Source organism: Phoxinus phoxinus (genome assembly GCF_949152265.1).
Source record: "Phoxinus phoxinus genome assembly, chromosome: 3".
In the NCBI taxonomy this organism is placed as follows: Eukaryota; Metazoa; Chordata; class Actinopteri; order Cypriniformes; family Leuciscidae; genus Phoxinus; species Phoxinus phoxinus.
In genome coordinates this window covers 7,966,453-7,978,566 of record NC_136878.1, presented here as the reverse complement: position 1 = coordinate 7,978,566, position 12,114 = coordinate 7,966,453, and the positions used below count along the sequence as shown (strand labels likewise).

At 35.6% G+C, this 12,114-nt stretch overlaps 1 protein-coding gene across 6 annotated transcripts in view; it reads left to right on the top strand.

Moving 5' to 3' along the window:
- ksr2 (kinase suppressor of ras 2) overlaps nucleotides 1–12,114 on the top strand; it is a 100,895-nt gene that overhangs the window by 31,587 nt on the left and 57,194 nt on the right. For all 6 annotated transcript variants that reach the window (XM_079606221.1, XM_079606220.1, XM_079606219.1 and 3 more), the window contains one exon: nucleotides 18–528. In XM_079606221.1, the coding sequence (XP_079462347.1) occupies nucleotides 18–528 (511 nt within the window). The remainder of the gene's footprint in view (nucleotides 1–17; nucleotides 529–12,114) is intronic.

Here is a 12,114-nt window from a genome sequence, read left to right as displayed (position 1 = left end):
ACACTCTGTGTCCACAGGATCCAAGCAGGACTGGTCCATTCAGTGGCCCACGTCTGAGTCGGGTAAAGAGAACACCCCAGTGGGGCCGTCGGACCCCAGTCAGTGGGTCCGTCTCCAGCTCGCCCAGAGCCCCAAATTGCACTCGCGCTATAGCCAGCACGTGTGCCAGAGCCCCCAGGCCCTGGCGCCCCCCTTTTACTCCCCTCACCTGCATTCAGACCGGCTGACCGTAGACCCTCACTCCGGCCTCTTCCCCTCGCCTCTGGATACGGGACATCACTCTCTCCCTCCTTCCCCCAGACAGAGGCACTTTGCCCACACCCCTCCGCGGACTCCCTTAGTAGTGAACACCATGACCCCTCCAGGGACGCCGCAGGTCAGGCGCAGGAATAAACTGAAGGCCCCCGGAACCCCCCCGCCCGCCAGCCGGAAGCTCATCCACCTTCTGCCGGGGTTCACGGCTCTGCACCGCAGCAAATCCCACGAGTTCCAGCTGGGGAACAGAATAGATGACGCACAGACACCCAAGTGAGTCACACTACATTATACAGCGTTCAGCGTAATGCATTGTGCAGTGCATTTTAAATGTTGATTCACCACATGTTCGTCTCTAGCTCAGCAAAATCAAGCGAGCTGCATACTTAGACAGCATTTTAAGGCATCGTAAACATGTTTTTGATGCAAAAGCCAAAAGTTAGGAAGCAAAATTAGGCGTCCCTTCTAAAATGCATCGCTCATTGCTCATGTAATCCCTCACAGTTACAATCCCAGAATGCACGGATTAATTAATTAATCAGCATATATATATATATATATATATATATATATATATATATATATATATATATATATATATGAATATAAAAGTAAAGCTTAGTGCAATGCATTCTGGGATTGTCATATATATATATATATATACACTGTATATATACAGGTGAAGCTCAAAAAATTTGAATATTCAAAATTTGAAAGTTCATTTATTTCAGTAATTCTACTTAAAAGGTGAAACTCATATATTATATAGACTCATTACATGCAAAGTTAGACATTCCAAGCCTTTATTTGTTATAATTTTGATGATTATGGTGTACAGCTATGAAAACCTTTTCATAATATTCTGATTTTGAATTTGGTATTATTGAATTTCATAAGCTGTATGCCATAATTATCAAAATTATAACAAATAAAGGCTTGAAATATCTCACTTTGCATGTAATGAGTCTATAATATATGAGTTTCACCTTTTAAGTTGAATTACTGAAATAAATTAACTTTTGCAATACGATATTCAAATTTTTTCTAGGTTCACCTGTATATATATATATATGGAGCCAGTCCATATATATATATATATATAAAACAACCCTTAAAGTATACTTGTATTTCTTTCATATTGGAAACTATTAAAGAAACTAAACTATTAAATTAAAACTAATACCGTCAAAAAATTATAATAATTAAACTTAGTTTAGTACTTTAAGATAAACGAAAATAAGAAATTTTATCTAGGAAACTAGCTGAAATAAAGAAAAAGAAAAAGAAAAAAAAGAAAGCTAATTCAAAATATGAATAAAAATGTAATAGTATATCAATGATACTAAAATAACACTCATTCAAACTGTATTTGTGTATTTTGTTTTACTTAATAGAGTGCCATGTAATTAGTCCAGGAACATGTTAATACTCTTTTGGAATAATCTGAAAGCAACAGTCTCTAGACTCACCTAGACGCTGTTTTTGTGTGCATGAATAATCATTTTAGAGCGTAACGTATGAGGTTTCATGATGCTCAAGTGCCTTGTGTTGTCTTGCGAGAAAGAAAGAAATGGAAGAATAGAGAGACATTACTTCCTAGCTTAGATCAGTAAACTGGATTAAATGGCATTAGATCAGTGATTACCAGTCCCCCTGCTCTGATGTGATCCAGACCCTTTCCATGCCCCTTTAATAAGGGCCTGGACGCTGAGAATGCCAGCAAATAGGGAAATCCAATCAGGACAAAGCTATTCCGATACCTCCACTAGACCTGATTTGGGAATTGTATTGTTCATTTGAGACTTTGCTGATTTCATGCAGAGGATAGTTTGTGAACAGGCACTGATATGTTTGCGCAAGGAGGTCATCGTGTTGTGTAATTTACCCTTGTCCTATGAAGCAATAAATGTAGGCGTGAACATGCATGGCATACCAAAAAGTCCAAGCATATCTCACCATTGTTGGATTTTAATTTATGACCAGCACTGGAATTAGTTTGTAAATAAGAATTAGTCAGCTAATCCGCTCATCAGTTGTGAATCCAGATCTACTACATTTTAGCCTCAGGCTCAGGTCAACGGTGAGACCATTTTCTTCATTTAGATTTCCAGCATTCTTGGTCTTATTTATAAACTAAAACTGTTTTGGTTAGTGAAATATTGTGCAAAAAGCATCAGCAGCATCACTAATACATGTACATCGGTTGCCCCAGTTGGGCGTTTGTGTGGAAATAGTGGATGCAAAATGACTTTTGCTGTCTGAAGAGTTAAAAGTAAGTCAAATGTATTTATATAGCACTTTACAAAAATGCAATGTACAAAATGCTTTACGAACACAATCATTAAGAATACATTCATCAATGTATGAACAAGCAAAATGTAATATAAATGTAAAATATCAAACCCCAAAACACACAAAAAGACATCACTAAATACTAAAAGCACCTCTATACAACAGACACACATTCAGCAGATCTAATATCCAGTGGCAAACTAATCCATAACTTTGGAGCTCTTACTGAAAATCTCCTTTTGCTTTACATTTGGTTCTTTGGTTAAAGAAGATGTAAGACATCTCACTGTTTCGTAAGGTCAAAAGCTCAGGCACCAAACCATTTAATGCTTTGTATGTCACCAATAAAATCTTAAAATCAATCCTAAAATGAACAGGTAACCAATGTAAAGAAGCTAAAACAGGTGTATTATGATTTAATAACTTTGCCCGTGTCAATAGTCTGGCCGCAGCATTCTGTACTAATTGTAAACGTGATAAAGTACGATGATTTAAAGATGATTTAAACAAAGCATTACAATAATCAAGACTGAGGATGAAATACAAGCATGAATCAGCTTCTCTGTATTATTAAAACTCAAAAACCGCCTTGTCTTTCTTACCTGATAAAAAACATTCTTAACATGATATTCAAAGGTAAGATTGGTGTCAAAATAAACACCCAAGTTTCTCTTTATAACAGGGTGGATTCTGATTGGTTGTCAATGTTTTTATCGCTCATCAGCTGGAGAAAAAAATAAACATTCTGAAAATGATTCCAAAGATATTGTTTTTCTGTGCCGTTATTGTTATACAGGTGAATCTCGAAAAATTTGAATATCGTGCAATACTTTGTGTATTTGTTATAATTTTGATGATTATGGCTTACAGCTGTGAAAACCTTTTCATAATATTCTTATTTTGAATTTGGGGTTTTCATAAGCTTTTTTCTTAAGCTGTAAGCCATAATCATCAAAATATATTAGTTTCACTTTTAAAGTTGAATTACTGAAATAAATTAACTTTTGCACGATTTTCAAATTTTTCGAGTTTCACCTGTACTTGTGGTGTGGCCTCTGCTATTCTTTTATATTTAGAACGATTTTTAGAACTATATCTTTATCATTTTCGTTATCGTCTTTGGTGTGAATGGGCCTAAAGTCTTTCCAAAACACCTTTCCACAATTTATGAAGGTTTTCATAAATAAATTTTTGGTACAACAAGCTTGTCTGTCAAACCCACATTGTTTCACTGCTATTGTCGAGGAGTACTTTCTACATAAAGTCTTAGTGGCTCATAATGGTTTGTTTCATCACCAGTTGCAGGACATTCTAACCACAATTGTTTTATGGCCGGATTTACATATTTGCATAAGCTGATTGAGAAATGTTTTCAATTCCTACCTTAATAAATGACGTGTGGTGCTACAGATATCTCATTAGAACAGCTGTTTAGCTGAATTATAAAAAGAGGAAACCGTTACTGTCAGAACAGGTAGACAGTATTGTAGATATTAATACGTTTTACACCGACTTCCTATTTCAGTCACAATGGATTTGGATTTTCTGTTGATTTGATTGGATCAAGAGGAATGAAAGATGCTTAGTTTGTGTGCAGAATTTATGCATATTAATTATGAATGCATCTTGGTGAGGCACTGTCATAGTTCGATATTGACAGTTTTAATGATAAATTGGAGAAAACATGAACTGTAAATTAAGAAACTATTGAAGACATGACTGTTATTATTATAAAGTCTACTGCTTTCCTGTAGCTCAGTGGTAAGAGCAACGCAAGGTTGTGGGTTCGATCCCAGGGGATTGCACATACCTATGTAAAAATGTATAGGATAATCTGCAATGTAAGTCGCTTTGGATAAAAGCGTCTGCCAAATGCATAAATGTAAATGTAAAGTCAACATGAAATCAAAATTTACTTTAAAGGCCGTGTTGCAGGTTTAATTTTTCAACGAATTTGTGCAATTTGCTTGTTGGTAATAAACATTTAAACTGTTATCCATTGTATTTTATGTTGTTGGGTATCACAAAACGGAATATAATACGAAAAAGTAGGTACTATCTTACAGCGCCAACGATTCTTCTTTCCGCCACAATGCATTGCATGACGTCACCTTGGGGAGAGAGTTTACCAAAGCCCGCCTGGAGAGCGTTGAGAGTGACTAAAGAGACGAGTAGTGGACGAGAGTATTCAGATAGCGCAGATTATAGAACATGATCATTGTCTATACAACACATCTATAGTCACCTATAACTGTTTAAGTTGGTTCATAAGACTTCGTGAAAAAAGTAAACAAACAACATACTCGTGCGTGCTGGCTTGAAGGGGACCATGATCCTGCCTGAGATGTGTGTATGCTATCTTCAGCACAGACGGGTTCAGGCAGCATGCATTCAGCATTCAGTCACATCTGGTCGCGGGGTGAGCTCCTCGACCAGCGACCCAAACACACTCACTGCCCTACAGCACAAGCTTTCCAGCGCAGTTTCCATGGGACGGCACCGCCCGCGCGATCACCTGCCAAACACCGCGACAGACACGCGGCGGCTACGCTTGCAACAACATTTTCACCGGAGGAAGAGAAACGCTTAGAAACGCCCATATAGCTAGCATGCCTTCTATTTATAGATGACAAAGACAAAGTTTACCAGTACTATGACAAAGGTTACCGGTACTTATCTGAACTAACGTCATCACTGCCACTATAAAAAAAACGTTGATTTTCACTCGGTGCTATTCAATGACAGTAAAAAAAAAAGTGTCGTTATCTCATTGCTGCGTTGCTAAATGATAGCAACTCACCAGGACACTTCACCAACTCTCCACTCATTCTCCTCAGATCATGCATTTCATCGGCTTTGACGGTCATCATGCTACCTTTTCTGATACTCTCCCCACCGTTAAACCGTTAATACCAAAAACGTAAAAAACTGGTATTTAAGACCATTTTTGAAACATTTTAAAAATGATATCCATATCTTGAGTGATTTATGTACCCATTAATCAACAGTGGTGGTTAACCTGCAACATGGCCTTTAAGCATGTTGCTGGTCTTGTGAATGAATGAATTTTGTGAATAATTCTTCAATTACACTATGTTTTCAAAGTTTTGGGTCTGGAAGATTTTTTTAATGAGTTTGAAAGAAGTCTTTTCTGCTCAACAAGTCTTTTATATGCATTTATATGGTCAAATATACAGTAAAAACAGCAATATTGTGAAATATTAGATGAAACTCGAAAAATTTGAATATCGTGCAAAAATATCGTGCATTTATTTCAGTAGTTCAACTTTAAAAGTGAAACTAATATATTATATAGACTCATTACATGCAAAGTGAGATATTTCAAGCCTTTATCTGTTATAATTTTGAACACTGAACACATTTGGATGATTATGGCTTACAGCTTATAAAACCCCAAATTCAAAATTAGAATATTGTGAAAAGGTTTTCATAGCTGTAAGCCATAATCATCAAAATTATAACAGATAAAGGCTTGAGATATCTCACTTTGCATGTAATGAGTCTATATAATATATTAGTTTCACTTTTAAAGTTGAATTACTGAAATAAATGAACTTTTGCACGATATTCTGATTTTACAATGTATTTATTCCTGTGATGGCAAAGTTGAATTTTCAGCATCATTACTCTCATTCTTCAGCAGCGTCGCCGCATGATCCTCCAAAAATCTTATGCTGATTTTCAAGAAATATTTATTTTTATTATTTGTGTTGAAAACAGTTGTGCTGCTTAATATTTTAATATAAATCATGATCATTTTTTTTTAGGATTCTTTGATGAATAGAAAGGGCAAAAAAACTGCATTTATTTGAAATAGAAATGTCTTCACTGTGACTTTTAATTTGCATTTTAATGCATCCTTGCAGAATAAAAGTGTATATATATATATATCCCATAACCTGAGACCCAGACACCACCTAATGAGATCCAGACCAAGGCCATGTTTATGTGGTCTCGAAAGGTCTCAAGACTAATACTGCCATATCACGACTCCAAATCGGCTTGTGTTAATTAAAAACCCCAAGATAAAACTCAAAAATCATCTACTAATCTTTTATTGAAGAACTTTTTATATTCGAGAGCTCAGGGACAGGTTGTTTGGAGTCTGAAATTGTGTTTCTCTTCAGGAATGGGCTGAAAAATGCTCGTCGTCTCGAGGGACAGAAGTGGGCATGTACCTGAGCTCACCATGTTTCTTCCTTATAATTACAGACCTTTTGACTGCTCACATTAACCTTTGACCCTCACACACTGTGACACTCACGCTCAAACGCACACACACTTTCAGAATTCCTAATGAGGGATTTTTAATGAGACCGGACAGAGGAATTCTCTCACCATTCAAATGTGCATCTAGCATATGAGAAGAATCTGTATTATGGAGACTGTGAGAATGTGTCTATCCTTTAGTCGTCTCGTAAAGAGCTAACATGAATGTTATTTTCTCTCTGCTCATCATTCATGGTGTCATTTGCACTGTGCAGCATTCCTTCTACTTGCCGGCTCCTGGATTGTATCGTGTGTGTGTGTAAGGAGATATTTTTGAAAGGCGTTAGAAGCGTGAAATGCTTGGCAGCTGTTCTATTATATCTGGCAGGTTTGAAGGCGAAAAACGTCTGGAACGGAGAAGCAGGAGATGATGAAATTAGTGTTGTTTGATTTGCATGTCATCTGATTCCCCCTTTGTGATTGGATTGTAACTGATAGGATTTTTTAGATTCATTTGGCATTGTAATCTGTTGAATATGATTTCAATTTAGTTTTATCTGTGTCCATTTTTATGTATTATACATATTCTATGTCAGTGTTTGTGGTAGACAGATATATCGGTCAGCCTGATTCATCAACCAGTGTTCGACAGTGTCATTGGCTAATATCCATCCCCACCTGACTGAATAAGAGAAGTGTGTCAGTTTCAATGTTTTTCGAGGACCTTTTTTTAATAGATTTTAGAGGTTTTTTTTAATGGTTTAATTGTTTTATATGCATGCATGTTCATATTTATACACACACAAATATAAGCAGCACAACTGTTTTCAACATTGATAATAATAAGAAATGAGAATAATAAGAAATGTTTCCTGAGCAGAAAATCTGCATATTTTAATGATTTCTGAAGAATCATGTGACACTGAAGACTGGAGTAATGACGCTGAAAAATCAGCTTAATCACAGGAATAAATTACATTTTAAAATATGATCACATAAAAAGTTCTTTGAAATTGTAATAATATTTCTTAATATTGATAAATGCAGCCTTTATGACCATAAGTGATTTATTTCTAAAATATAAAAAAATCGTACCGACCACAATCTTTTGAACGTTAATGTATAAATGTATGTCTATATCGTGCAAAAGTTCATTTATTTCTGTAATTCAAGTTAATTAAAAGGTGAAACTCATTACATGCAAAGTGAGATATTTCAAGCCTTTGTTTGTTATAATTTGGATGATTATGGCTTACAGCGTATGCAGATTCAAAATTAGAATATTGTGAAAAGTTTTTCATATAACAAATTAAGGCTTGAAATATCTCACTTTGCATGTAATGAGTCTATATAATATATTAGTTTCACCCTTTAAGTTGAATTACTGAAATAAATGAACTTTTGCACGATATTCAAATTTTTCGAGTTTCACCTGTATTTTGAAATATATATATAAATAGAATATGTTTTTTGGTGAATTTCTAATTTATATGTATATTCCTGAGGTGATTTGATTCTCAGCCCATCTTTGCAGCGCTCAGCAGTCGTCACATACTCCATTTGAACACAGTCCCGTCACCTCTTAAACTTTTTTTAGCATGAAGTGGATGGCTATTAATTTAGCTTATGTACCCGGGCCACCTCTCTCTCTGCCCTTTTCAAGCTGAGTGCTGCTCTCAGCTGTAGAGATAATTAGCAAGGCTTATTTGCTATGCTAATGAGCGTCAACATGCATCTGCATAAAGGCCAATGTCTCTCCGGGCCTCTGTGCTAGTCAACTACTTGATGAGCCGGAAGACAGTTAGCTACTTTAAAACTGTAATTTCACAAGTTACATGTTACTCATGTTTTAAAGAAGTTATACAGTCAAAATGCATTGAAGATTTTTTTTAAGAGTTAATATTCATTGGTTTGATTCCCAGGGAATACATGAGGGTCAATGAAATGACGTGCATATTTTTCTGTCTAAGTGCATTATTTTGTTTCAAAATTATTTGATAAATTCAAGACCTATATCACTTAATTCTACAAAACCTATTTAGTTTGAATTAAGTTTTAGTACATTTAAATAGCACATCTTTTTTTAATGTTTTGTTATCTTAAACCCCCAACTGTCCGAACAGACTAAGAAAACTGTTATATATATATATATATATATATATATATATATATATAAAAAAATTTTTTTTTACTATGGCATAATTTTAGGTTTGAAACCTTTCATCTAAAATAATTTTATAAATATCAGTAGTTTTAAAGCTGTTGAGATAATTGAAAAACTTTTGTCTTGCAATTTGTATATTCTCAAATGTCAGGGTGGCACGACTGCAAGCATGGCTCTTTTATTGTGAATTGACAAGGTAATAACAGTAAACATGATAATGCAATGCATCATCCAGAGGAACCCAACTGAAGATTGTCCTTATGTGCGTGATGTAACCAGATTTCACAATCGGTTAAAATAGGAAAAACTCTTGTAGTCTGAGCCCAGCTTTAAATGATGTAATTAAGGTTATATATACAATGAAATATATACAAATGCAGCATTAAAGTATCATAAATGAGATCCATATGTTTTTGTCCAATTTTCAAAATCTTTATGACAGATTTGTAATTTACTGTTATTTAAAGAGGATCTGGTGTGCTTTTTTGCATTTTCAACTTTCTTTAGTGTGTAATGTTGCTGTTATGATAAAGGTCTGCAAAGTTACAAAGCACAAAGTCACTCCAAAGGGAGTTATTCTCAATATAAGTGCGCACTGTTTCTGAACTCCCTGAAACGCCTCGATTGTAGACTCGAGTTTTCTTCCGGGAACGTACATGTCACATTTAAATAATTCCCTGCCCAAGACATTAAAAAATGGCCATGGCCTGGTTGAGTTGCAAGCTTGACATTTCTGAAACACGCTTCAAGTGGTTGACCAATCAGAGCACACTGTCCTTTTTTTAGTAGGAGGGGCTTCATGAGTCAGGAAGTAAACAGTGTGTTACTGACAGACTGGGAAGAGAGGTGCTGCAAGCCTGCATCAATGTCAAATATGTGAAAAAATAAAGTGTTTTTTGGACATTCTAGTAGACCCTGAAAACAAAATCAAGACAAGCATAACAAGGCCTCTTTAAGTTGCTCTGTAGAACTCTAGAACTTCGTCACGCAGATGACATTTACTAATCCTATCCAATATGAGTAGCTAGACAGCGCTTGCAACTTTATACATGTATGTGAGAAATACTTTTATAAAGTTGTCTAAAAGAATATATTATATATATAAATATAAAACACACAAAGTTAAGGTCTGTTTGTGCAGTACTTAATGAGAGTGTGTATATGCGTGGGAACGGCTGTCTTTTGGCAAATGTTAAGCATTCCTTTATTTATTCTGATGAGCTCGGGAGACTCTGACGGAGAAATGGAGTAAATACAGGAGAGGGGACGGGGAACAGGGTGGAATACGGAGGAGGACGCGCTCTGAAGCCTTTTCTTCAAGTAATTCCACCATGGATTACTTGAAATTGAGAAATTTGCATCCGCCTCAATGCGAGCCTCTGTGTTTGGATTGATTAGGTCTGTTACCTCCCCTTTACCTCGGTCTCCCTCCACATCTCTCTTTTAATGAGTGTTTTTTTTTTATTGCTGAAAACTTTTGAAAATGAGACGAGGAGCAGACCTGTGTTTGATCATCGTGTTTAGTTCAGGGCTATTGAGGCGTCTGGGAATCTAAAGAATATGGAAATAGGATCATGTCTCTTCGGCTTATAAAAGTCATACAAAAATGAGAGAATCAAGCATATTATGATGCAAGTGAATGCTAATAAATATTAGATTTGTATTAACATTGTATAAACTCAAAGCCAAAATTTTGCAAGCATTAAAATAAGACCATTTTTAGTTGTGCAATCATACTGATTTTTGTATAAAGACTTTCCCTATTAGATTAAAAGTTAAGGGTTATATTTGAAAATTCAAAGTAATGTATTATCATGCAGATGAGTCATCGGATAAAGAATAAATACACAAAGACAGAATGAAAAGACCATACCACAATGAAAAGTAATTTACATAAAATTTGTAATTGATGAAATCTTTTCTAAATTTCGTGGAAATGGATTTCTTTTTCCTAATATTGCACTTGCATCAACATTTAGACCTAACAGCAAATGTTTGTTCTTGGCCAGTGGAAGATTGAAGTTGCTAATGAACAAAGGGCTTTCTGTGTTTTTGAGTTGCCTAGTCATTTTTTTAAAATAGTAATTGTGAAATAGAGTGACTGAGACCTGGTGTTGAATCATGTATTAACCGTGTGTATTTAGAGGTTAGTGAAGAAGTGAACAGAACTCGCCATACTGGTGTTTTGACACTTAAAGGAATAGTTCAATTCAAAATGAAAATTCTGTCATCATTTACTCACCCTCAAGTTGTTTCAAACCTGTATGAATTTCTTTCTTCTGCTGAACACAAAAGAAGATATTTTGAAGAATGTCGGTAACCAGACAGTTGACGGACCCCATTGACTTCCATGGTAGGAAAAACATACTATGGAAGTCAATGGGTGTCATCAACTGTCTGGTGAACTATTCCTTTGAGCCACACATAGAAATGTGTAAATATCATTACGTTAGTGTCAAAGACTGCATTTCCCATGATCCTCCCTGGCACCTATAACCACACACACCTGGAACTCATCTCGCCCTCATCACCAGCACTGTCTGACCTCGGTTGTGTCCGAAATCGCCCGCTATACCCTTAAATAGGGCACTATTTGAGGGGACAGCCGTTTGTAGTGGTGTCCAAATGCATAATACACCTTATCGAGTGCACTCATTCAATCCCACAATGCACTGCACTAACGAGTGTACAACCGATAGAGCATTAAAAAAGAGCATCACTGCTGTGCAGTCTTAAAAGCACTTTTAATGGCCTCTCTCTTCAAAATGTGCACGAACAGCTCATAAATCCTCATGTCCAATAGAGTCCCAATACTATCTGAGTCAGGACAAACATGTTCCTCTCTCAAGACACAAATCACGACTCTAATCCTGACCTGCACCTGAACTCCAATCTGGTCAAATTTCCCAATTCTCATTATTATACATTTTAATGTTTTATTTTTTAATTTGCAATTCTCTGTATTATCGTTAATGATTCTCAATGCTGTACTACAATCACCATGATTTAAAAAAAATTATAAATAAATTTGCGTTGTAGCAGTAGCACATTAAAATACAAAACAAATAGTTCCAGAATGTATCAATTCTTTACATTTTAATTGATATATACTTTTTTTTTACAGACTGTGATGATGCGTTTCCACAGTTTTTAACATTTTAAATCTTATATAA